This window comes from Malassezia sympodialis, genomic scaffold, assembly GCF_000349305.1.
Source record: "Malassezia sympodialis ATCC 42132 genomic scaffold, msy_sf_9, whole genome shotgun sequence".
Lineage (NCBI taxonomy): Eukaryota > Fungi > Basidiomycota > Malasseziomycetes > Malasseziales > Malasseziaceae > Malassezia > Malassezia sympodialis.
Window position 1 is genome coordinate 81,204 of NW_017387807.1, and position 25,312 is coordinate 106,515.

Sequence of the window (25,312 nt, forward strand, 5' to 3'; positions counted from 1 at the left end):
GCACCCGCGCCGCGCCGCTGCGCCGCCGGCGATCCACGCGCCATGGCCGTCGGTCGTGGAATCCGGCGCATTTCTCCACCCGGCCACTCCGCCTCCCTGCGATGGCTGCGCGGCGCAGCGACTCGGCGTACCAGACGCTGCGGCGCCTCCTGCTCGCGCCGCCGGCGAATCGGCAGCACATTGACCTGATCGACCGCCCTGCGCTCTATGGCGCGATCGGACACTACCTCTCGGACATGGCGCTCGTGAACGTCTCCGAGTTTGCCACCGCGCTCGTGACGTCGCCGGCGCTCTGGACAGCGCCGCCCCGGCCGGACGACGACATGCGCGATGCCGTCGAGCGCTCGCACGGCGTCGCGCAGGCCCTTGCCCTGGCCGTCTCGGAGCGCATCGCCGTGATCTCGCGCGCCATCGGCACGACACGGCCCCGCGCTGCGGCGTCGGAGCTGGGCGCGTGGATCGATGCCGTCCTGCACGGCGCCGACGCTGGCATGGCGTTCGCGACGCCGCGCACGCGCATCGCACACCTCGCGCTCGTCACTGGGCTCGTCCAGGGCCTTGCGCATGAGCGCCGAGACCCTGCGTCGCCTGCGCCGGCCCTGCGCTTCCGCGTGCGCCAGCACGCGCGCACGCTCGAGACGGCGTGGGCCGCCGCGCTCGTCGCTGCGCTGACGCCGTCGACGCGCTGGGACGCGGAGGGGCGCGTGGACTCGGCTGCCCGGGCCGCTGCGCTGACGCTCAGTGCGAGCGTCGTCGACATTCTCCCTGATGCGTGCCGGCAGGCCCTGGACGACCGCGTGTGGATCGACGCGGCGCTGCCGCTGCTCGTGCAGGTGTTTGACGCCCGTGACGTGGCGTCCTCGCTCTTCCACGACGCCGCCGAGGCGGACGGGCTCGTGGCACTGCCGCCCGATGGCGTGAGTGCCGCGTGGGCCGCGCGCGTGCAGGCGCACCCCCTGTACGCGCATGCGGGGCCGCTCTCGCGCCTGCTGGCCGCGCCGCTGCGGCGCCTCGGCGCCTCGTGCAGTGCGGCCGACTGGGCCGCGTTCCTGGCCGAGGACCAGCGTGGTCTTCTCCCCGTCCTGCGTGCGATGAGCGGGGCCCTCGACGGGGCGTGGACCTCGTCCGCGCTCGCGGGCGTGCGCAGCGACGGCCTGGCGCCCACCACGCGCCCGACCACGAAGCAGCTATGGGAGATCTTCAAGCGGTTCCTCTTTGCGGTGACGCTGCTCTTCGACGCGGTCGTGGGCGTCGTCGTGGAGCAGTGTGCATCGGCGGGCACGCCGGGCGCGGCGCTGTCGTTGCGCGCGCGATACGTCCCTGCGCCGTACCTTGCTGTGCTCAGCGAGGTGCTACACGTCTATGCGTCGCTGTACTTTATCACCTCGTCGTTCAGCCTCGATGGCTTCGAGTCGTACCGCGTCGTGTTCTATTCCGCCCTCGACGTGCAGAGCCGCGACGCGGAGGCGTGCGAGGAGCTGGTCCGCCGTCTCGCGCGCACGCTGCTTGCGTACGATGGCGCCGGGCGGCCGGCGCGCGCCGCGGCGCAGGCCGATCTCGCGGAGCGCATCCACGTCACGTACCTGCTCCTCGTGGTGGAGCAGCTCGTGGCGGAGCTGCCGGCGCCGATGATCGACGGCCTCGTGCTGCCGCTGTGCCGCCCGTACCTGGAGGACACGCGCTTCCAGGATGCGTTCGAATCGGCGCATGCGGTGGTGCTGGCGCTCTATGCGGCGCAGGCGCCCAGCACGCCGGCCCTGACGCCGTTCTACGTGGAGCTTCTGCTGGCGAGCTGCCCGGCGCGGCTGAGCGCGGCGCAGCTCGAGACGGCCCTCATGACGGTCGTCGGCTCGCTGTCGAGTCGCAGCGACTCGCTGGCGTGGTGGTGTGTCGAGCAAGTCGACGCCGCGCGCCGCGGCGCCGAGGCGCAGCGCGACGCGGCGCAGGCGCAGACGCTCGCGCGGTGCCTCGCGGCGCTGGTGCCGCACGTGAACCTCGTGCTGCTGCGCTCACTCCTGGCCCGGGTGCGCGAGTGCATTCTGGCGCGCCCGGCCGCGAGTGCGGCGCGCACCGAGATCCTGGAGCGCGTGCACGAGAGCCTGGGCGATATGGACGCGGCGACGCGGGGCGAGGCGATGCAGTGGTGGCTGCAGGAGAGCCCGCTGTTCACCGAGGGTCTTTCGTAGCTACCCAATGGGGCGTTCACAGCGCGTTTCGTGGTGCGTCGCGACACATGCGCGGCTGCAGCACGTCTCGCCACAGGCCATGCACTGGACGTCGCCCCAGTAGCCACATACGCTGCAGAGGGGGCGCGAGGCGCAGCGGGGTGCGCCGAGGAGGAACGACGGCATGCGCGCGAGGTGCCCGAGCGTCGCGGCCTCGTCCAGCAGGGCGTTGGCGCCGCGGCGCGCCGCGAGGAGGCGACGCACGCCCGCGCTCGTGCGGTGCAGCTGCTTCTCCGCGGCCACGGGCGGTGCCTGCGCCTCGTTCGCTGACTGCCGCATGACGGCGGTGATCGTCTGCTCGGCGGAGCCGCCGCCGCCGCCGCCGCCGGGCGTGGGCCGCGTGCGGTCCGCCGGAAAGCATGTCGCGCCGAGCTCGAGCAGGCGGCGGTGGCGGCGGTGCTGTGCGAGGAGCGAGGCGCGCTGTGTGCGTGCTGCGCGCTCCGCGGCGTCCGCCGCCGCCGTGCGAGCTGGCGGCACGCGCGTGCGCGAGCGCAGGGGCAGGGCGCGTCCGTGCGCGGCGCTGGCCATGCGACAGCGCGGAGGAGGGGGGCGGCGGCGGAAGGCGTATCCACGTGACTCTACACCGGCGCGTAGCCCCTTTCTCATCGGCCGAAACGGATAGGGCGATGCACGGCGTGCATATATCACGCAGGCGCAAAACGATGTGGCACATGCACCGCGCGTGAGCGGCGCCTGCCGCGCGGCTCGATGGATGGGACGATCTGCGCGGCCGCGCTGCAGGTGGAGCGCATTCGGAGGAACGGGCTGCGACGGGGCCCTGTCGTTGGCCGTCGCTGGCCGCCTGTGCCGCGTGAGCGCTGGAGGGACGCGACGTAGATGAATAGACTGTCAACCGCGTCTGAGACATTCCAAGCACTGTCACGAGTCTGGGCGTACCTCAGTTAAGGCCGACCTGTTTTCGGCCCTGGCCAGGGATTCACAGCGGCTGGACCTGCGCTTGTGCGATTGTTTCTCTCCCACAGCTTGCGTGCCCATCCTGTTGTCCATCGCGTGGGTCTCTCCTTCCTGTCATGGACTCTTCGCGCCAGCTAGGCACGCGGCCTCTGCGCCTCACGGCCCAGCAGCCCTCGCTTAAGCCGCTTGCGTCGCAGAAGGGACCACGGCCGGCCCTGGCCGACGTGAGCAATCGTGAGGATGCTGCACGACCTACCTCCTCACACCAGTATGTGCCCCCCGCAGCCAAGCTCTACGCCAAGGCGACCGGGCCGGCGCCGCCGGCGCCGCCGGCGCCCATGCCCGCTCCTCCGGCGCCTGCCGCCGTGCCCGTATCGCTGCCCGCGCCCAGTGCTGCGCCTGCGCTCCCCACGACACTCGCCGCGTCCGCGCGCGCGATCCTACCCGTGCGCCGCGCGGGGGCGATGGGGGCGCCAGCGCCCGTGCTACCGCGCTCGGCAGGGCGGCCTGTGCCCAGCGCGGCGCCGGCCATGCCCGTGGGCGTTGTGCAGGACCTGTCCATGTCGACCGACGGCTCTCACGGCGGCGTGGCCGCTGAGCCGGACGTGGACACCGCGCTCTCGTCGCCGAGTGTGCCCTCGGACGAGAGCGATCTGCTCGCAGACATCGAGCTCGACCTGGATCCCGCGGGCCTCGTCACCGTGTCGCTCGCGGAAGAGCTCGCTGAGCAGCGGCGCGTCGCCGACGTGTGCGAGCGCTTCGAGGCGACGGTCCTGGCGCCCCAGGCGCTTGCCGCGCAGGCGGAGCGCCGGGAGCTCGTGCGTCATGGGCAGATGGACCCTGAAGCCGCGGCCCACGACGACGTGATGATGCGCCTCGGCCTCGACGCCGAGGAGGCGCGCGACATCTCGATGGTCGCCGAGTACGCGCAGGACATTTTCGCCTACATGGCCTGCTGCGAGCGCGAGTCGATGGCGAATCCCAACTACATGGACTTCCAGGACGAGATCCAGTGGCACATGCGGGCGACACTGATCGACTGGCTGCTCCAGGTGCACACGCGCTACCACATGCTCCCGGAGACGCTCTGGATCGCGGTGAACCTCGTGGACCGCTTCCTGTCCGCGCGCATCGTGAGCCTCGCGAAGCTGCAGCTCGTGGGCGTCACGGCCATGTTTATCGCGGCCAAGTACGAGGAAATCCTCGCCCCGAGCGTCGAGGAGTTCGTGTTTATGACCGATGGCGGCTACTCGCGCGAGGAGATCCTCAAGGGCGAGCGCATCGTCCTCTCCACGCTGGACTTTAATGTGTCGACGTACTGCTCGCCGTACTCGTGGGTGCGCCGCATCTCCAAGGCCGACGACTACGACATCCAAACGCGCACGCTGTGCAAGTGCCTCATGGAGGTCACGCTCTTCCACTACCTGTTCCTGCGCGTGCGCCCGAGCATGATTGCCGCTATCGGCATGTACCTCGCGAAGCGCATGCTCGGCGGCGTGTGGGACGATGCATTCGTGTACTATGCGCGCTTCACCGAGGCACAGCTCCTTCCCGGCGCGAACCTCCTCCTGGAGAAGCTGATCGAGCCTGGCTTTGAGGACCAGTTTGTGTACAAAAAGTATGCAAGCAAAAAGTTCCTCAAGGCGAGCATATACGCGCGCCACTGGGCCCTTCGCCACCCCACACTCGCCAGCACCAGCGCCGACGCCGTGCCAGGCCCATCGCGCGCCTCACCCTAGCCACCTTCGTTCTCTGATACCCCGCATTGCGCTTTTCTTTCGTTACGATTTAGTTTCCTTGTAGTGGCAGTACCTATGGAAATTGCTCGCCAACTGCGCCTTGAGCTCATCGCTCACGCCCGTCTCGCGCGCGGCGCCATAGGCAGCCATCGCAGCGGCCGTGCGCGGCGCCAGCTCCGCCCACGCATGGTAGTCGGACTCACACAGCACCCGCGCGGGATCGCACGCGCGCATCAGCTCGGACGTGTGCTGCGTCTGGATGGCCCTGCGGTCAGTGCCTCGTACGCACGTAGAGAAAGACACAAAGACATTCGCATGCGCGCGCTGTACCTGCGTCAGGCTCGGCACACTGAGCGTGCAGCTGTGCAGAAGCACGCCGATGCGCGAGAAGCCGGGAAGATGCGCGTCCACATCCGCGAGCAGGTCGAGTGTCGGACCTGCCGCGCGCACGCTGTGCATGCTCACACTGCGCCCGTAACGGCACGCCAGGGCGATCTGAGCGCGCAGCACGGCCAGCTGGTGCGCTAGCGGCGTCTGGCACCGCGATAGGCGGCGCGGGGACGTCTGCGGGAGCGGAATACGGAAGCTGCGGTCCAGTCCCACCTCGCCGACGAGTGCGTGGGGATGCGCAACGAGATACGCCTCGAGCTGCGCCAGGGCCTCGGTGAGCGATACCGGCGGCGGCAGGTGCGGCAGCAGTTCCGCCACATTCGGGCCCAGCAGCGCCTCATAGTGCTCGCGCGCCGGCGGCGCTGGGTGCGCTAGCGAGAGGGTATGTACGCCCCACGGGTGAAAGCCAAACGCTGGCACCACCTTGCTGGGCCATGCGGCCGCGGCGCGCGCCACGAGACGCTGGTCCCACGCGTCCGTCGACATGAGGCAGACAGTATCTAGCGGCACATAACCCGCCGCTTCGACCCACTCGTCCTCATCACGGCCTGCGCGCACCTCCTCCGTCGGGTGGCAATGCGCCTGCGTCAGCCGTGCGCACGTACATCGACCAGCAGCTGTGGCATGGTGGAGGTGCCAGGCAGGTCTGCATAGTTCCCGTGCGAGGAAGTACACGTCGCAGGGGCCTCGTCGGCGCGGGTGGCGGCCACGCCTCCGTCTACGTGGATTGTGCGCCAGGTCCTGCCGCCATGGATCAGTCGCTTATCAGTACGTGGCGCGGATAGGCCGATCGCTAACTCTCCCCCTCCGGGGGCCTCAGAGCTTGTGAATAAGGTGCGTGCGATGTCGGCTAACAGCGCAGCTGCAGGACGCCTTCCATGACGTACGTGAGAGTGACTGACCGCAGGTCGGTATCCAGAACCCGATTGATCTGCCGCAGATCACGGTGCTCGGTAGCCAGTCGTCCGGCAAGAGTAGTGTGCTGGAGAACATTGTCGGCCGCGACTTTCTGCCGCGTGGCACGGGCATTGTGACTCGTCGCCCGCTCGTGCTCCAGCTCATCAACCGTCCGTCGGCGTCGGGTGCGACGGAGCCCACGGGCCAGACGAACGAGGACGAGTGGGGCGAGTTCTTGCATCTGCCGGGCGAGAAGTTCCACGACTTTCAGAAGATCCGCGACGAGATTGTGCGCGACACGGAGCTCAAGACGGGCAAGAATGCCGGCATCAGTGCGCAGCCGATCAACCTGCGCATCTACAGCCCGCATGTGCTCACGCTCACGCTCGTTGACCTGCCGGGCCTGACGAAGAACCCTGTCGGTGACCAGCCCAGGGACATCGAGCGCCAGATCCGTGACATGCTGCTGAAGTACATCTCGAAGCCGAATGCGATCATTCTTGCCGTCACGGCGGCCAACACGGATCTGGCCAACTCAGACGGCCTGAAGCTCGCGTCGGAGGTCGACCCCGACGGCACGCGCACGGTCGGTGTGCTGACGAAGGTGGATCTGATGGATGCGGGCACGGACGTGGTTGACATCCTGGCGGGCCGGGTGATTCCGCTGCGCCTGGGCTACGTGCCGGTGGTGAACCGCGGTCAGCGCGATATTGACACGCGCAAGACGGTGTCGGCGGCGCTCGAGGCGGAGCACGAGTTCTTCGCGAACCACCCGAGCTACAGCTCGAAGGCGCAGTTCTGTGGTACGCCGTTCCTCGCGCGCAAGCTGAGCACGATCCTGATGCACCACATCCGCAACACGCTGCCGGACATCAAGACGCGCATCCAGTCGCAGCTGAAGAAGTTTGAGATCGAGCTCGCGTCGCTGGGCGGTGCGATGGGCGACACGAGCTCGGGCAACGTGGTGCTCTCGATCATCACGGACTTTTGCAACGAGTTCCGCCAGGTGATTGACGGTAACAGCAACGACCTGAGCGTGAACGAGCTGGCTGGTGGTGCGCGCATCAGCTTTGTGTTCCATGAGCTGTTCAGCAACGGCGTGAAGAGCATCGATCCGTTCGATGCCGTGAAGGACGCAGATATCCGCACGATTCTGTACAACTCGTCGGGATCATCGCCTGCACTATTCGTGACGACGTCCGCGTTCGAGGTCATTGTCAAGCAGCAGATCCGCCGCCTCGAGGAGCCGAGTCTCAAGTGCTGTGCGCTTGTGTACGACGAGCTGGTGCGCATTCTGTCGCAGCTACTTGCCAAGAACTCGGCGTTCCGGCGCTTCCCCGCGCTGCGCGAGCGCTTCAACTCGGTGGTGATACAGTACTTTAAGCGGTGCATGTCGCCGACGAACAAGCTCGTGTCGGACATTGTATCGGCGGAGGCATGCTACCTGAACACGGGCCACCCTGACTTTTTGTCGGGCCACCGCGCCGTGGCGATTGTGACGGAGCGCTTCAATGCGGCGCAGACGCCAGCAACGACCGCCGAGTTCCGCAGCGGCAAGCCGATCCCGCCGGGCCTCGCCAACAACAACAAGGACCTCGACGTTGACATCAAGGAGTCGTCGGGCTTCTTTGGCAGCTTCTTCCCGAGCAAGAACAAGGCCAAGAAGGGCATGATGGAGCCGCCGCCACCGAGCCTCAAGGCGTCGGGCACGCTGACGGACCGCGAGGCGATGGAGACGGACGTGATCAAGCTGCTGATCACCTCCTACTTCAATATCACGAAGCGCACCGTGATCGACATGGTCCCTAAGGCGATCATGCTCAACCTCGTGAACCACTCGAAGGAGAACATGCAGCGCGAGCTGCTGCAGGCCCTCTACCAGCCCGACATCCTCAAGGAGCTCATGAAGGAGTCTGACCATGTTGTCGCGCGCCGTCGTGAGTGCGTCAAGATGATCGGCGCGCTCGAAAAGGCGGCCGAGATCTGTGCCACGGTCTAGACCGCGGCTGTGCCGCGGTGCCACGGCTGTCGTAGCCCCATAGCGCGCCTGTACTGGCACGTGACCACCATCGGCGGACGGCCTACGCACCGAAGCTCTGTCGGGCGTTCACTGCCTTCTTGCGAGCGATCCTCTTCGCGTCTACACCATGTCTCCCTCGACTGCTGCTCCGAAAGATACCTCGGCCGGTGCCGACCGGCCCAAGGTTTCGAAGGCCTCTGAAGTGGGCTGGCTTTTCGTCACGCACTACTATACCATGATGAACCAGGACCCATCGCGCCTGTACCGCTTCTACACCAACAAGAGCGCCATGGTGCATGCCGCCGAGGCTGAAGAGTCCAGCACCAGCGTCGGTCAGCAGCAGATCCATGAAAAAATCATGTCGCTCGGGTTCGACGACACGAAGGTCGTCGTTCTGTCGGTCGACAGCCAGTCGTCCGCCGACGGCGGCATTGTCGTCCAGGTGCTTGGCGAGCTGTCGAATCAGGGCGGCACTTGGCGCAAGTTTGTGCAGACCTTCTTCCTTGCCGCGCAGACCAACGGCTACTATGTCCTGAACGACATCTTCCGCTATATCCAGGTCGACGCGGACTCTGCCGAGGAACCGGCCGACGAGGACGAGGCAGCTGCGCCCGTCGCCGTCGCCGACACGGCCCACGCCCCTGCGGACGTGGTCGAGGAGAAGGAAGCACCGGCAGCGGACCCATCGCCCGCCGCGGAAGCGGCGGCGGCCCCGGCCCCGGCGGCGGCCGAGGCCCCGTCGGCAGCGGCGGCGCCTGTGGCCCCTCCGGAGCCCAGGGAGGCGCCCAAGCCTGCTGAGCCTGCCGCGCCCAAGACCTGGGCGAACCTGGCGGCGTCCGGCGCGAACCGCTGGGGCAACACGGCTGCCGAGGCACGTGGCCTCTCGTCGCCTGCGTCGGTGCCTGCCAAGGCCCAGACTGGCGGTGCTGCTGCGCCTGTTGCGGCGCCGAAGGGCGGCAAGGGCGGCAACGGTGCTCCCTCGGGCGGCCATGTGTTCGTGAAGCATGTGCCTAGCGGGCAGGTGTCGGCAGACGCCCTGAAAAAGGTGTTCGAGACGCAGTTCGGCCCCACGAAGGAGTGCCAGCTGAACTCGGCCAAGGGCTTTGCGTTCGTCGAGTTTGTGCAGGCCGATTCGGCGCGCCGCGCGATCGCCGCGAGCGCTGAGGGCGCCGTCAAGATTGGCGATGCTACGCTTGTCGTGGAGAAGCGTCGCCCGCACGACAACCGTGGTGCTGGTGGCCGCGGTGGCCGTGGCGGCCACCGCGGCGGCTTCCACCAACATAACCACGCCTAATATACCTGGCTCCTCGTAGACTGTATGCTATGGAGGCCCTAGAACGAAGCGGGAAGACGGGGACCCGACTCGTCGCCGGCGCCGGCGCCCGCGGCCGAGTGACTCACCACGCGCTCACGCAGCTCAAACGGCTCATTCATCGGCGCCGTCGTCTGCGGCATGGCCAGGTACGCACGCAGCTGGTCCTGTGCCACTTGCTGCACCTCGCGCGCCACGCCCGTCGCCACGGTCCACAGCGGCGCCGCGAGGTGAAGACGCCACGTGACGTACGCCGCCGCCGCCACGAGGCACAGGAGCGTGCAGTAGAGCGGGTTGCGGATGATCGCCATCGCCTCGTTCCAGCCGAGCAAGACCATGACCACGTACACCCACATCGGGACCTGCGACATACTCGATACCATGCTGCGCTTCGCCTCGAGATAGTATGCGTCTGCATCGCGGCGGAACCGCTGGCCGATCTCCGTGCATTTCAGCTCCGAGAGCACGTGCAGACTCTCCTCGAACGACGACGCATCCGACTCGTTGGCCGCGGCGGCTGCGTGCGCAGCGGGCGCCAGCAGACTGGGCTCGCTCGGCGCGATCGTCGCATACAATGCAATCAGCTCAAGCGTCGCATCACGCGCCTGGACAAACATGCCTTCCATGTCGTCGCTCGGCTTCCACACACGCGGCACACCACCTGCGCCGTAGCGGAAGCGGTCCTCAAAGAAGCATCGCAGGCGCATCGACAGCACGGGGTCAGACGTCTGCTCGTGCACCTTGTCTTGGAGCAGGCGCCACGACGCACTTTGCAGTGCCTGGACGGCCGATTCTTCCTCCTCCGGCGTGCCCTGCAAACGCACGGCACGCGCGCGGAACGTCGCCGTTGCCTCGTCATTCACGCGCTGCAGCGTCTGCATCACCGCGTCCCACATCGTGGGCGCAGGGTGCGCCAGTGCCAGCTCCACCGGTTCCGCGAGCTGCCGGCGCATCTCTTTTTCCAGCGACGTGGCGAGCTTGCGGCACTCTTCGACACGCATCGTACGTGCCATCCCGTTCAGCTCTTCCGACAGCTGCGCACGCTCGTCGTCGACCTTCCAGTCCGTCTCAGGCAAAACAAGCGTCTGTGTCTCGGCGTCAAACTGGCGCAGAGCCGCCGCATGTGCGTCCTGTACCAGTGCGCCAAAGTCGTACGAGGGGCGCGACATGCCGTCGCGTACCGTCTGCTGGAACTGTGCGGTCAGCTGCACCAGCAGGTTTTTCAACTGCGCAAGGAAGAAGGGCAGCAGTTTCGCATTCAACCCAAGCATCAGATCCGCGCGTTTGCGCGCATAGACACCCTGGTGGTAGCGGCTCGCATCGCGGTCAAACACCGAAAGAGCCTCGGTACGTCGCGCCAGCATGTCGGTACCAAGCGCCGGAAGCACCTGTCCCGTCTCGAGTGCCGTGCGCAGCGCTGCAATCGCACCCGAGAACACCTGGGACGCCGCACTGGCAATTTCATCGCACCGGAACTGCGCAAGCAGCTCCTGCTGCGTCGGGAGGTCCAGGTCCTTGTTCTCCACGACCTGCGCCCACACATTTTTCAGATAGTGGGGTAAACCATCGATCGGAATGCGCTTGTGGTACTGGGTCTGGAACACATGGTTCTCGTCGCTGCGGTCGAGAAAGCGCCGCTGCAGCTCCGCGACGCCCGCATCGAACTCCTTCGCCTGCAGCACCTTGTGGGGTAGCGTCGCAAACGTGACATCGAAAAAGTCGCCCAGCGCGGCATCCGCGAGCGCCTCGGGCTTGGTCAAGCTCGCCCAGATGCGCTGCAAGTCAGCGCGCACCGTAGCCTCCAGGTTCGCAAGCGGCGTGGTGCCAAGAAAGTCACGAATCACAAACAGCAGCAGTGTTTTATCCTTCGCGCCGCCTGCGCGTGCGCGGCCAGCTTGGAACAGGGACAGGTTCACATCCAGCACAGTCTTGAGCAGGCCCATGTTCGCGCCCTGGTACAGTCCAACCTGGTTCTCCCACATGTTCACGATCAGGCATTCGGCCGTCGTCAGCGCAAACAGTGCTGACTTGCGCTCAAAGTCCTGGTCCTCGCCGCGCTCGCGGCCGTCGGTGCCTTCCACGTCCATCACGAGTACATTGCGCTCCAAGCCGCGGCACAGCCAGATACCCTTGGTCGTCTGCTTTCGCACGCGCTCGTCCATCACATCAAAGTTGGTCCCAAAGAGGCGGTTCAACAGCGTTGACTTCCCCGTCGACTGCGATCCCAGCACGGCACAGATATCGTATCCAAAGCCGGCATCAGCGAGACCCCACGATTCTAGATGCTCACGAAAAGCATCCTCGTGGAACTGCTGTGTCTCGTCAATCAACTGCAGCCTGTTCGGTGGCGTCCGCATAAGCGAGCTCACTGGTGCCATCGATGGCGTCACTGATTCGACAGGCTCAGCCGGGGCAGACCCAGGCTGCTCTGCCGTGCTCTGCACCGCTTCGACTGGATCCTCCTGGGCGAGCACACTCGACAGCTCCTTCTGAGCCAAGGCTACGTCACGCTCCATGGTCCGTCCAAAGAAGACCTCCGCCGGAGGGCCCGGGCGTTGGGGCTTGTTTTCCACGTGATGCAGGCGTGCCGCGTGGAGACGGGTCGCTGCACCAGCCACTTCGCCGCTCAACCTTCACTTGGACCATAGAAGAACCATTGCATCCATAACTAAATCCCTAAAGGAAGACTAGATAGTCTCTTTTTTTTCTCCGTGTCGTAACATGACCATTGACTTGTGCCATCTTCCACCACGAGCTACCATCACGTAGGCAGATAGACAGCGAGTCCTCACGAGTTGGCATCAAGACCAGCCTGATCAACTGAATTACACACGCCAGAAGTCAACGTGGTGGAGCTCGCCAACATCGAGACTAGCGAGGCGCGAGAAGGCGCCCTTAGAGATATCGAACCAAGTGCCCGAGCACGTGTCACACTTGTCGACCACAGTCACAGTGACCTGCTTCCCCCAGTAGTCAAAGTGGATCTTGTCACCGCAGCCATAGGGCGAGTCCCAAGGGGTAGCCGCAACCAGGTCGCCGTCAGTTGGCCTCGTACCACCGCAGTAAGGGTCGTCGAGCATATGGCCACCGTACCAAGTGATGTGGGCACCGCGGTTGCCGCGGGCCTCAACGTCAGCCTCCGCCTTGGAGGACACGGGGGCAGCGAGAGTCATACCAGCACCCAGAGCGAAAAGCGAGGCAATGAAAGCAGTGCGCATACTTGATATAGTCTTGGGAGTCTTGAGAGGCTGGTGGCAGAGGAGCTTGTTGCTTGAGGTAGTGGACTAGCTCCATAATTTTGCTGGCTTATATATATGCTGTTTTCTTTTGAGGGTCCCTCTTCTTGGATGCACGACAGAGATGTTCAATACCCTTGAAACTTGCGCCGCACCCCGGATCTGCTTATTTCGTTTGACCGTCCCCTTCTTCTTATGCATGCAAGGCGAATCTTCTCTTATCTTCTCTCTGTGAAAGAACTGCAAAATGAACTTCGTTGCATACGGTCGCAAATAGCTCGCTGTCTTTTTCGCCATTCTGCAGAGCTGATTCAGCACGGTGGAACATGGTAACCAACACCCGCATATGCTTACGAAATTGGGGCAGTCAACGCTACCCGGGGCAGAAACCGACTTCTTGGCTAGATTCATCAGCATGAGTCATCATACATCACTTTCACGCGCCAGGCCTGTTGAGGCCGGGCGAAATGTTGGGGCTTGGCCCCAGCCTCTTCAACCCCAGGGCGCCCAGAGCAAGCGCGGTCGGCCGACAATCTAGTGAAGTGCCGCTCCGAGGTCGATTTACTACGACAAAAGAAGCGTGCCTGCTTTGCCACCACACACGTATTGAATGCCGATCGCACATTCCATGCTCTAAAGGCATGGTGGTACCTTCAAATTTGGCACCGTCTTCGCCGCGTCATGGATCGGCTACGTTCCCAACGGATAGCAGCACACCTACCCCGCCGAGCTTAACATCTGAAAGTTCGCCTGAATCGTGTCAGGAGAACGAAGACCTGGATCTACAACCTCCTGCGACGTCAGCGCTTCCCTCGCGACAACCAAGCTCTTCATCAGCAGACATTCTCCTTCCGGACTGGACGTCCTTTGCCACCCTGCCTAGCACTATCAATTCGTCTATGGACGACCAATACATTGGGTCTGATCGTTTTGGACATCTCACACCCAGACTTTCCGAGTACCCAAACTCCCCCAAGGCGCAACCGGGCTCGTCACGAGACCCTCCATGGCTGGACTCGGACCTCCCTCCCCATTCATGGCTGCACGACGAACCGCTTATGCACCAAGGCTATGCGTCCAGCTCTAGCCGATCCTTTTATTCGATGGAACAGGAAAACGGTGACACCTGTGGGCCGCCCCAGGCGCTCACTGACATTCCGTCGACAGAAAGTTTGCTTAGCAGCATTACACCGTCTATGATCGCACCGTCGGATACGTCCCTGCCATTCTCGCCCTCCATGATGGCACAAGTACCTACTTCCGACGAATCACTCAGTCTTTCGTCTGTGCGTGTCATTCGCCCGCCCCGGAACCATCTGCCGCCGCAAATGAGAATTATCATCAATGGCGTGCCAGCTCAAGGTGCCAAGTCCCGCGTCGAGACACAGATCCGCATGCGCATGGAACTTGTCGCCCCTGCCCCAACGAGCGACCCGGGTGCGCCAGTGGAATGGGAGCGGATCGGCTCTTTCGATTACATAAAAGTGCCGCCTCTTAGCGGCACCAAGCGTAAATCGAAAAAATACCAAAACCTTAATGTGCCCGCCGAGTCTACGCTCGTGTTGGAGGCAGAAGTCATCAATGCCACGCCACCACATGCCCGCGTTTTCGTGTGCAACAGCTGCCGCGAGCGCGAGCGCAAGCGAGCCGATCGGAAGAAAACGAAGCAATCAGCGGTAAACGCCGTGCCGACTGCAGAGGAAATGCGCGCACTCAACATTGATCCCAATGATCCCAGCGCCATGGAGGTCGCTGCGACGCGACTCCAAGAGGAGGAGCGTAAGCATGCCGTCTTGTTCAACTGTGGCGACTATATCAGCTTCCACGATGGCGAGGTGGTCTTGTCCACTCGTATAACCTGCTACTGCCGTCACCACCGGGAGAAGGTTGGCTTCCACATCGTGTTTACCCTGCGCAACTCCGAGGGTGACTTTGTCGCAGCTGGAAGCACGCCGCCAATCATGATCATGGACGACCACAAGTCGACGGCGCAATATGCGAACCCTACGCGCACGGCCGACAGTCGCTACAAGCAAACTGGGTCGGAGGAACCGTCCGTGTCGCCTCGCTCTGTCGAAGGTACATATCGCACTCGTGAGCGTCCAAAACCATACGACGACCTGATCTCCGCTCGTCGTCGTACGCGTCCCTTTCACGACGTGTCACAGTCGCCGATGGACCGTTCGCGGAACTCGTTTGTCCTGAAGGGCACCCAACCCGTACCTGGCTTGGATTCAACGCCTTCGCCACAGGGCGTGGACGGAGTGTCTACGCCCTCCCTGAGCCAGTCTCCGTTGACGGCTGTGCCGGATCCTTCCTCACTGGCATCTGCCAACATGGGCCAGCTTTTCATGCCACTGACTGTACCGTCAGGCATGTTGGGACAGGCGTCGGATGGGTCCGGTGCTACGGCGCCCAGCATCACCAAGCTTGTACCCGCAGAAGGACCCACCACGGGCGGTATTGAGGTCACCGTACTCGGTGAGAACTTCACTGAGGGCATTCAATGCGTTTTTGGCGATACACCGAGCACACATACGCGCGTCTGGTCTAGCACAACGCTGGTATGCATTTTGCCACCATGTTTTCGACCGGGTCCGGTGATCGTCAGTTTACAGGGAACGCCTGATACACATTCTGCATCGCAGGAGTCGCAGTCATTGCAGCTGTTCACGTATATCGACTCCACGGATCGTGCCCTCATGGAGCTGGCTCTCCAGGTGGTGGGCCTCCAGATGACGGGACAGATGGCATCGGCTCGTGACATTGCGATGCGCATTGTCGCTGCCTCTCAAGGGCCCGATCAATCGACCTCGTCGAACAGCACCAGTATGCAAAGCACACTTGCGCCAGATTCCAAGGAACTGCTTTCTATGGGTCTTCGGCTCTACTCATCCAATGCTTCCAAGCTACCCAGCATCCAGGACTCTTTGCTGGGCTTTCTGACGCTCTTGGACGTGGACATGGAGCGTTCAACCCAGTCTAACGCCCTCTTTGCATGCAATCCGCGTGGTCACACGCTGCTGCATCTGGCGGTCATGCATAATCTCCACCGCCTCGTCGCGGATTTGTTGCGTCGTGGCTGTCCTGTCAATGCTCGCGACATCAATGGGTACACGGCCTTGCATTTTGCTGCACTACATGGATGGGTCATGGTGACAAAGCTACTGTTGCAGCACGGCGCAGATCCCTTTGAGACTAATGCGGAGGGATTAATTCCCGTGGAGCTTGCGCGGCGCTCGGAGAAGATTGACGCGGAGCATGTCCTAACCGACTGGGTCGGTGATGCTCCGGCGTCTGATTGTGGCGATGAGACGTCCGACGAGGGTGACGACGACGACGACGACAGCATGCATGATTCATCATCTGAGGGGGATGCAGACATCACCTTTAAGGAACTCGCTGAGCTTGCAAAAGCGAAGGCCGATAAGAAAGAGGTCCTTTCCACACCCAAGGCCTCGTCTTGGAGCCTGAGTAACTTGCTCTCACATTATCGCTCGACCGAGTCCGGGTCACCCCTCTCAGACACAAAGTCACCGGGCCTCGTCCATTCGCCGCCACCCACGTACGATGAAGCTACGCTCGATGAAGCAGGTGACCTCAACTACATTGATGGCGAGAAGCTGCTAACGGATTCTGGCATTGCTGATTTGCACCGGAAGCGTGTAACTGTGGTACAGCCCAAAGCTCAGTCTACGCGCCGGGAACGCCGGGCCAACCGCCGGGCCAAGTATCGCATGGGTTCAGAGCGCGCTGAAGCCTCAAAAAAGACGATTGTGCGTCCGCGACAGGGCCTTTATGACGATCCCATGCTCCTTTGGTTCTGGATCCCGTCAATGCTCTTTGTGGTTCTCTTCTCCGTGGCCATTCAGTTTGGCATTGTGCCCCCTTTTCAATATGAGGGTTCTTTCATCCAACGCTTTATTGAGCTTGTCGCCCACAGATAGTGCTTGTAATCTTTGATATCCCATGTCATTACTGGAATGTGCGGGTCCTGATCACCTCTGTGAACGGACATCATGACTTAGCCGGGCATTGCTGCGCCGGTTCTTAGATGCCTTGTCATCAGACTTGGGATCGTGCACGCATTTCAAATAGAAACCATGTGAAAGCATTGAACAGGATGAGCGCTGCAGGCAAACTAGCTTTAGTTAGTTTGTATCAACACTGCTGTCGCGCGCGACCGATCGAATATACAAGGTGATCTGACCGCGCCACTTGCTCCCCAAATGCCGCGCAGGGTTTTCCATTACACACAACTCTGAAGTGCTCAAAGACCAAAGTTTCTGTTACACTAAACCAAGACTCGTTATATGCTTTTCAAAAATTATGCGTCTACATGTAAGACCATACTAGTCGCTCTGTGCCGTAAGACTGACACCTGCAGCAGTGTGACTGCTGCCAATCAGCCTGTGGTACTGACTGCTCTTCCAGGTCGAATTGCTGCATGGAGGTCTCACTCGAATGCGCTCTTGCCGACAAAATCAGCTACTGCTGTAGCTCTGAGACCAAGTGTGCTTGCTGCACTGCGTCTGCGCGAAGAATGCAGTAGCATTTAGATTGACTAAAATCGAGGCGTGCATGCGTAGCGGCGATTATCCGAAACTCTCTCGTTGGCAGGATGGATTGATCATGCTGACTTGCTTTCCATATTGATTGGCCAGCATTAATCCCTCATAGAGTCAATTTCGAAAATGTTCCCTGTCGCGCTTATTCCTTCACGGCAAATTTCGCTCAATCATAATGATTGGCCTGCAATATTCTCTCATGGAGACAAGTGCAATTTATTTCTCCCAGAATACTATATGATTGGTCCATAATTCCCTCAACATGAGGCGTTCTTGGCTTCGCCGTAGGACCGGGCAGGGCCAAGCAACATATATATAGGGACCAGCGGAAGCACACGACGCACTACCAACAACACTTTTCTATTCATCATCATGGCCTGCCCTTGCCCTAAGACTGAGACTAGCGCCTGCAAGTGCGCCTCGAAGTGCGGCTGCTCGACTGGCAACTGCTCGTGCTCTTGGTATGTTGGCGCCTCAAGGCTAACCTCTTGCAGCAACCCCTGCGGCTGTGCTTCGGACCAGAAGTGCTGCTCGAACGGTACTGGTTCGTGCTGCTCGAAGTAAATGCACTCGTGCTGGCATACAAGCTCTCTAGCCAAATACCTTACGAAGAACTATGATGCGCCTGTTTCCATTTCATCGATGGCAGAGCGTAGCGCGCCTAGATTCTGTTAGAGTTCGAATACACACGCTTGTACCATTCCCCCCATACCACACCACTGTACAGTGCGGTGGTACCTGCCCAGCTGCATGCGACCAGGAGTGCTGATGTGACCAGACTCGGCCCTACACTTGTCCCGTGATGGAGCCATGCGCTTGCGCACACATTCCCGGCGACCAGCAGCCCTGCGCCACCCAACATCAGATAGAACCACCGCATATGACGCGACTGCGTTCGGCAAGAACGCTTCAATGCCTCTTGCAAAATTCCGATGGCACACTCGATCACGTCCGCGCGTGCTTCCTCTTCCAGCGCTGCAGCGGGTGCCTCAACTTGAGCGTCTGAGATGCGGAAGAGAGCCTCCACAGAAAAATGATCTGAATATGATACATTCAAAGTGGGCACCAGCTCCTTGAATCCTACCTGGTGCGACACGCACCGTAGCTGATTCGGCTGGGTGGCGGGGCCGCGATATAGGATAAAATCAATCCGCTTCCCCGATTGCCGCAGTGCCAGCTCATCCAGCTTTTTCGTGTGTGACCAGGTGTTCGCAGGACTGTCACAGGTGATGCCGCTCGCCGACTCGGCGTCGTATACATCGAAATATGAGTCGCGGAGACCACCCACATTCCGTAGGAGGCCCATGCATAGAGAACTCGACAAAGAGTTAAAGTCACCCGTGCAAATGACATGGCGTCCGAGCGCGGCACTGCGAGCACACCGCTGTGCTAGTTCATACGCCTCAAACGTCCGTTCTGTGCGCTGAATTTCTGGGCCCATCTGTCCACCCAGGGCCGTGAACTGTACGTGTCAGTGCGGCCACATACATGCGTATCCCATACGTCCACTTCGCCTAGCTGGGGATGCATTATAGTGACGCACCCACATCCCTTTCCAGCAATCCAGTCGCCTTGGTGCACAAAGATGGGTGTGCCTGTGAGGCGAAACATGTGCGTCTCCATTCCCACAATCGGATGCTTGGACATAACGGCAAGGCCTGAGCCAAAGGCACCCCTTACATCAGATAGCTTATACGCACGTCAGGAAAAACTTGCCATAGGGGTACTCCTGCGCACAGACATGGCGCATGTACCGCCAGTCCTGCGACTCGACCCAAATTTCCTGGAGCGCCACAATATCGTACGACGTCGACGCAAGGCGATCTGCAATCGCTCGAAGACGTTCCGGGCGCTGTTTCGAAAAAAATCGAAGGCCCCTGGAATCAGCGATCGCCTGCGCACCAGCAATTCAGGGACAAGACCTTCAGCTCCGACATGCCGTGCAAGGTGGTCCGTGTGGAGGAAGGTGCAGGACGCTCGAAACGCTGGTGGATGTCGTCGACCGATCGTCGCGTGCGAATCGTGGACGCTCCCATGCTGCTCCAAGACCACCCTAGGCTGTAAGCACTATGGCCGACTAATTACAGTGGGACGAGTTGGCGCCCTAGCTGGCGCGCCGCCTTCTTGCTCCTCTTCACGGTGCGAGCGCTGGCGTCGCTGTGGATGGCCGTGGCCGATTGCGACGAAGGTACGTGGCTCAGGCTCATGCAGTGTACAACTACTGGGAGCCCGTCCACCTCCTAGCTGGACCACAGACGTCTGACAGGGCATTCCAGACATGGGAGTATGCCCCCCAGTACGCCATTCGCTCCTGGGCCTACATTGCGCTGCATGCGTGGGTCCCGGCACTTGTGAGCCTAGTGCCGCTGCCCCCCTATGCTGGCTTCTTTGCCCTGCGTCTTGTTCTTGCTGCTGTATCAAGTGCGTGTGATACCTTCTTGTACGATGCCGTGGCGCGCCATGTCAATGTGCGCGCGGCAAGGTATGCTCTTGTGTTCTTGACAGGCTCTGCAGGGATGCTCACCGCCTCCTCAGGTACGCTTTCAGCCTGACCCAGCCTTGCTCCCCTCGTCCTTCGTCATGTATACAACGAGTATCGCCATGGCATTCGCCATGCCCCCTGCAGGTACCAGGAGCTCTTCTCGCACATGGCGTGCTACTCTGGCCTTTGCTGTGGGCGCGCTTGGCGGCTGGCCCTTTGGTCTTGTGATTGCGCTGCCCTATGTATGGGAGGAGCTCTTTATGCGTGGTAGCGACACCAAATGCGTGCGCATGCACCGTGCGACGCGCTGGCTGGCTGCGGTCCTAGTGGCTGCGCTGGTGGCTGCCCCGATGCTGCTCGTCGACTCCCTGGCCTATGGCCGTGTCGTGCTGGTGCCCTTGAACACGGTGCTCTACAATGTCATGGGTCGCGCACGCGGTATTGGGCCTGAGCTCTATGGCGTGGAACCACCATCGTACTATCTGGTCTCGCTCCTGCTCGCCTTCTCTGTGGTCGTGCCTCTTGCGCTGATGGCACTACCGGCTGTGATTGTATCGGCGCGACTCCTGCCACAGCGCTTCTCGTCGAGTACGGGCTCTCATGGTGCATGGCTTCTGGGACTGCGTGTGCTTCCCGTGTATCTATGGGTGGCCGTTCTCACCGTGCAGCCGCACAAGGAAGAGCGGTTCATGTACCCGATCTACCCTTTGCTGTGTGTGAATGCTGCCATTTGCCTGTACTTGTTCCGGGCTGCAACCGAGACGGTGTACCTGCGCCTCACACGCTCGCCGTATCGGGCCTCCCGGACGGTGCTCTTCTCGTCACTGACACTCGCTCCTCTGCTGCTGGCGGTGGTCCTAGGTGCGATGCGCACGCTTGCGCTCATAAACCACTACCGGGCGCCCCTCGACCTGGGCTTGGTTCTCTCTAGGATGGAGGGCCAGCACCAGGTATGCTACGGCAAAGAGTGGCACCGCTTTCCGTCGCACTTTTTTGTGGCGCCGTCCACGCGCGTGGACTTTGTCGAGTCCGAATTTGATGGCATCCTCCCCCACCACTTTGCCGCGCAGCCGTCAGCCTTACCTGAAAAGCCCGACGTTTCAGGTGCCCAGCGAGTGCTCGAGCATGTGGCGTTCGCTTGGCCCTGGGCCTCACTCACTCAGCGTGTTCCCACCACGGTCAACGAGCGGAATGAGGCAGAGCGCGATCGATATGTACGTGCCGCCTACTTACCACAGGTCGACCCACGCACCTGCTCCCTGATGGTGGACGTCGACTTCCCGTGGCGGCCCGCGACGACATGGGAGCCGCGGTACCACCTCCAGGACGCTTGGCGCAAGGTAGCATGCCGCCCCTTCCTCGATGCGGACGCGAGCCGCGAGGCGGCTGCGATGCTGCCGCGCCAGGACAAAGTGTACGCGACGCTCGCTCGGACGCTATGGCTGCCGAGTGCGCTGACCCAGCATCTTCCATCTTGGGGCTCGGCGCTGCGCTACGGCGAGTATTGTATCCTCGAGCGCGTGTCGGACGGAGAGTTCAGCGCGGCATAAAGAGCGACTGCCATTCCGACTCACCTTGTCCCAGCGCAGCATGCACTTCGTCCTCCTGCACCGCCAACAGATAGCGTGCATAGGAGCCGCCTCGTGCACTGCCTGCCCCGGCGCCAACGGCCACAACGAGACCCAGCTGGCACAGCGTCGACAGAGGCCGCAGCAGCTCGTACTCGTTGTAGTCGCTCTCGGCCATTCCTAGCCGGGCCACCGAGTGCGTCCGGCAGAGGGCCGCATGGTGCATGAGCACATCCTTCCATACGACTTCCGCAACGCCTGTGCGGCGAATACATGCAAACATGCTGGCCAAGAGGAGCTTCGCGTGCCGTGAGAGTGCTCCAATATGGGCGGCCCGGCCAGAGCGCGCCATGCGATCCATCACGTCGCGGATATCATGGATGGTGATCGGTACAGGCTCCGAATGCTGTGCCAAAGCGCGCTCCTCGGCTCCTTCCACAGCGCGCCGGCATACATCGAGCATGCGGCGCGCGTCGCCCGAGACATTGGCGACACGCTTCGAGGCAAACACCAGTGCGTCCACCTTGAAGACGGATTCGCAGCCGGCTGTCGCCACCGCCGTGCTGCAACGGGTCCCATGCTCGTCGATCCCGAGGCGCGCGCACACAATGTCCAGCAGCTGGCGGTCCGTGTAGGGCATAAAGGGTATACGGGTCATACCGAGCCGGCTCGCCACCTTGGGCTGCAGCGTACGCTCTGGCAGATCCATGGTATTGGCCACGGCAATGACGACCAAGTTACTTTCTGGCAGGTCTGGCCAGTGGAACATGTTGTAGATCACGTCTTGGCGCGAGGTCACAAAGAGATCCAGCTCGTCCATCAACACCACTGTCGGCATCCTCTTCTTATTCAGGCCCAAGCTAAAGAATGACGAGAGCTTGCTTAGGGCCGCGCGCGGACTCAGACGTTGCCCGTTCCCACTCATCGCGCACCATAGCTCCGTATAGGCCTGCATGGGCGAGGCCAACTTCATGCCATTGATCTCCACGAACGAAAACGCAGGCAGCTCGCCCCGCTCCTGCTGGCTCTGCAGCGCCCGCACGGACTCACGCACCGTCGCTGTTTTCCCTGTGCCAGGCACCCCACACACATACGCACAGCCACCCGCCCCTGTGCGCAGCGCTTCGGCGGCACAGCTCACGACCGCGGCAAACTGTTCCTGCCGACACGGCAGCGACTCGGGTGTGGAGCCCACATGGAGCAGGCGTCGTGCACGCTCGTGTGGGGACATTTTGCACAAGACGGCAAGGCTCAAGGCATGCAGAGACTGCTGACGGATCAACAACGGCAGGTATGGTGGCTGGCTTTTGGATTTCTCCTGCGGCGCGGGAGTCTCCGCCGGCTGCGTCCCCGTGCTCACTTTCTGGCGCTTCGTCGGAGACGCTTCGTCAGTCTCTTTCGTGGGCCGTTTTTCCGGCGTCTTTCGGGTACGTGGCGACGCATGCTTCTTCATTTCCTCATTCCACACTTCTTCAGCATAGAGTTTCGGCCGCGAATGTACCCGCGTCGACCGGCGCAGGGGCACGCTGCCCTCGCTCATGGTCGTCACACACGGACGTGTATGATTACACACCTACATACCATACCGCGTCCATGGCGCCGGCGCTACAGGGGCTCGTCCGAGCTCGTTTCGGACACTAGCGGCGCGTCTTCCTGTGTGCTAGGGAATCCAATATTCCTATCGTTAGTCTGAATCGGTAGATAGGCGTACCAGTAATCTGGTGGGGTCGGATCGACCGATTTGTGGCGTTTTGTCGAGGGCGCAGCGGGGGCCTCTGACGTACCACGGCCGACGGCGGCATAGTACTGCGGTGAGTCTTCATGAACCTACATCTCGACAGCATTCACAGTCGTGCGTATGCTTTTCTGAAGGATGTGCAGGGGCTGTTGATGGCGTGTCTGGTGCGTGCCTGGGTATGGTCCGCTTAGGTGGGGCGCTGTAGCGCCCGAGCCCTTTGAAGAGAGCCGGATTTTCATGCATCATCTCACGCACCTGCTGTCGGTGTTGCAAGATTTGTTCTCGTGCCTTGCGTGGGCTCAATTTTATCGGCGCAGGGCGCGCCGGGGAGGCGGTCGGTCGCGCTGAGCGCCGGCGGCGCTTTTCTCGCAGCCGCGCTTTCCACCACTGCTTGAACGCAAGCCATCTGCGCATATCTGTTTCATACTGAGCGCGGAGTGCTGCATGCTCGCGCTTCAAGCATAAGTAGGCGGCCAGAAGATCCGCCGGTGGCGCGGCCTCTGCTCGATCCAGCGGAGCACCTGCGACACAGCGCTCTAGTTCCTGATACGCCTGCTCAATATGGCGCAGGGCCGCTGCGGCAGAGGCCGACAGGCTAGCCTCTCCGTCATTCATGGCACCGCCTGGGAGGTGGGACCCAGGAGCGCCGTTCTGGCCTCCACTAGCGGCAAGAGCCACCTTTCCTTCGCGATCCACTCACGTCATGGGGTTGGAGACGCCTACGGTGCCTCTTGCCCGAGCCTTCCTCGAGGATACCGTGACGTCTCGTGTCTCCCAAGATCCAAGTATTGCGCCCCTGGACGCTGCGAAACAGCTCGTATCTCGTGGCGGGACGCTGCATAAATGGCTGTACGACTCGCCCCCAGCGCGGCGCGCGCGGGGCTGGAGCTGGCACCAGGGTGCCGTGCACCCAGGCAACCAGGAGCCTGATGCTAATGAGCTGGAGTACTTGCGGCAGCATTTTGGCTATCGCACTCCCGCACAGGGTGGACCTAGCGAGCTGTACTTGAAGCTACTTGCCGACGCCATGCTGCCAGTTTGTGCGAACCCTTTGAGCGGCGTGGTCTCACCGCAGATTCTCGCAACAACAGGCACGATCCCATGCTCCATTCTTTCTACAGGTCCGCACATTATCCAGCATTACTATGACTGTATCGTGGATGCACAGCAGGAGGTGATTCTGCTCACGAATTACTGGCAACTGGGCAAGAATGTGAGTAAGATTGCCGAGGCTCTTCGGTGCCTGAACCAGCGCACAGTCGATCGAGGTGCTCGCATAGTTGTCAAGATCATGTGGGATCGCGGTCCACGCAGCCCTGCCGATCTGTTCCGCAAGCGGACGCTTGTGCCGCCATCACAGTGGGCGCCGAATGGGCTGCCAACCGAAGCGGAGCTCACTCACATCCAGATGGAAGTAATTAACTACCACCAGCCTCTCATGGGTACCTTCCATGCCAAACTCCTCCTCGTCGATCGGCGTGTCGCCCTGATTAACAGCATCAACATCCAGGACCGACCGAACCTCGAGTGCTGCATCCATCTGGAAGGCGACATTGTCAACGCAGTCTATGACCATGCTCTGCTGTCCTGGGGTCTGGTGCTTCAGCCGCCCCTCCCATGCTTGGGACAACCAGCGCCATTAGAGCCATCGACACAATTTCAAGTTGACTCGACGGAGAACCAGCGCAAGCTCTCACTACAGGCATACGAGTCACTCGTGTCGCAGGAGCGAGATGCTGCATCGACACAACCTATTCGCATGCGTGTACATCTGGCGGATATGGTTGAGCACATGATGCGAGCGCGGGCGTCTGCGACAGATGCACGCCCCTCCTCCATGTCGACGGGAAGGGAGATGGTATCCGACCCCGTCCAGCGTGCTGCTGCCCTGTGGCGAAACCGGACTGCAGGATCAAACTCCTTTAGCGCGTCCCTATTCACCAACAGCACCATGCGCCTGCTGGGTAAGGACAGCAGCAGCAGCTGGAATGTGGAACTGAGCGCTTTGCATTCGCGTCCGATCGATGCAAACGAGGCTGCAACGCGCCTGCAAGAAATTACGAAGAGCCTCAGCTTTGCGAACCGCACTCAGGCACAGGCACTTGATGAGACGCAGATTACACAGAGCGTGGGCGGCTGGACGGCCCAGCAATGGATGGGCCTGCTGGACTTTGAGCCGGTCATCTATCATACCCCTCACAAACCTATACCCATGGCACTCG

At 61.9% G+C, this 25,312-nt stretch overlaps 10 protein-coding genes and 1 pseudogene across 11 annotated transcripts; 6 read left to right on the forward strand and 5 right to left on the reverse strand.

Annotated features, from left to right (window-relative positions):
- Positions 1-101: 101 nt before the first annotated feature.
- MSY001_1835 (uncharacterized protein) lies at positions 102-2,186 on the forward strand (the record flags this gene model as incomplete). The annotated part of the gene is made up of 1 exon (XM_018883657.1): positions 102-2,186. The coding sequence occupies one exon, from the start codon at positions 102-104 to the stop codon at positions 2,184-2,186; it is 2,085 nt and encodes a 694-aa protein (XP_018740395.1).
- A 16-nt stretch (positions 2,187-2,202) lies between these two features.
- On the reverse strand, positions 2,203-2,753 carry MSY001_1836 (uncharacterized protein; the record flags this gene model as incomplete). The annotated part of the gene is made up of 2 exons (XM_018883658.1): positions 2,203-2,241; positions 2,298-2,753. 2 exons carry the CDS (start codon positions 2,751-2,753, stop codon positions 2,203-2,205), a joined length of 495 nt encoding a protein of 164 aa, XP_018740396.1.
- Positions 2,754-3,380: 627 nt separating this feature from the next.
- Positions 3,381-4,879, forward strand: MSY001_1837 (uncharacterized protein; the record flags this gene model as incomplete). The annotated part of the gene is given in 2 exon segments (XM_018883659.1): positions 3,381-3,408; positions 3,426-4,879. The coding sequence occupies 2 exon segments, from the start codon at positions 3,381-3,383 to the stop codon at positions 4,877-4,879; spliced, it is 1,482 nt and encodes a 493-aa protein (XP_018740397.1).
- Positions 4,880-4,921: 42 nt separating this feature from the next.
- Positions 4,922-5,755, reverse strand: MSY001_1838 (uncharacterized protein; the record flags this gene model as incomplete). Its single annotated transcript, XM_018883660.1, has 1 exon — positions 4,922-5,755. One exon carries the CDS (start codon positions 5,753-5,755, stop codon positions 4,922-4,924), a length of 834 nt encoding a protein of 277 aa, XP_018740398.1.
- Positions 5,756-6,147: 392 nt separating this feature from the next.
- On the forward strand, positions 6,148-8,165 carry MSY001_1839 (annotated as a pseudogene). Its single transcript is given in 2 exon segments — positions 6,148-6,180; positions 6,189-8,165. Coding segments are annotated over 2 exon segments (2,010 nt in total).
- A 148-nt stretch (positions 8,166-8,313) lies between these two features.
- On the forward strand, positions 8,314-9,480 carry MSY001_1840 (uncharacterized protein; the record flags this gene model as incomplete). Its single annotated transcript, XM_018883661.1, has 2 exons — positions 8,314-9,179; positions 9,201-9,480. 2 exons carry the CDS (start codon positions 8,314-8,316, stop codon positions 9,478-9,480), a joined length of 1,146 nt encoding a protein of 381 aa, XP_018740399.1.
- Positions 9,481-9,518: 38 nt separating this feature from the next.
- Positions 9,519-12,014, reverse strand: MSY001_1841 (uncharacterized protein; the record flags this gene model as incomplete). Its single annotated transcript, XM_018883662.1, has 1 exon — positions 9,519-12,014. One exon carries the CDS (start codon positions 12,012-12,014, stop codon positions 9,519-9,521), a length of 2,496 nt encoding a protein of 831 aa, XP_018740400.1.
- Positions 12,015-12,323: 309 nt separating this feature from the next.
- On the reverse strand, positions 12,324-13,031 carry MSY001_1842 (uncharacterized protein; the record flags this gene model as incomplete). Its single annotated transcript, XM_018883663.1, has 2 exons — positions 12,324-12,717; positions 13,000-13,031. The coding sequence occupies 2 exons, from the start codon at positions 13,029-13,031 to the stop codon at positions 12,324-12,326; spliced, it is 426 nt and encodes a 141-aa protein (XP_018740401.1).
- Positions 13,032-13,375: 344 nt separating this feature from the next.
- Positions 13,376-16,681, forward strand: MSY001_1843 (uncharacterized protein; the record flags this gene model as incomplete). Its single annotated transcript, XM_018883666.1, has 1 exon — positions 13,376-16,681. One exon carries the CDS (start codon positions 13,376-13,378, stop codon positions 16,679-16,681), a length of 3,306 nt encoding a protein of 1,101 aa, XP_018740402.1.
- Positions 16,682-19,237: 2,556 nt separating this feature from the next.
- Positions 19,238-21,242, forward strand: ALG9.1 (Mannosyltransferase, involved in N-linked glycosylation-like protein; the record flags this gene model as incomplete). The annotated part of the gene is made up of 6 exons (XM_018883667.1): positions 19,238-19,362; positions 19,390-19,490; positions 19,514-19,784; positions 19,939-20,998; positions 21,023-21,096; positions 21,191-21,242. 6 exons carry the CDS (start codon positions 19,238-19,240, stop codon positions 21,240-21,242), a joined length of 1,683 nt encoding a protein of 560 aa, XP_018740403.1.
- A 78-nt stretch (positions 21,243-21,320) lies between these two features.
- MSY001_1845 (uncharacterized protein) lies at positions 21,321-22,892 on the reverse strand (the record flags this gene model as incomplete). Its single annotated transcript, XM_018883668.1, has 2 exons — positions 21,321-22,808; positions 22,854-22,892. The coding sequence occupies 2 exons, from the start codon at positions 22,890-22,892 to the stop codon at positions 21,321-21,323; spliced, it is 1,527 nt and encodes a 508-aa protein (XP_018740404.1).
- Between the last annotated feature and the right edge of the window lie 2,420 nt (positions 22,893-25,312).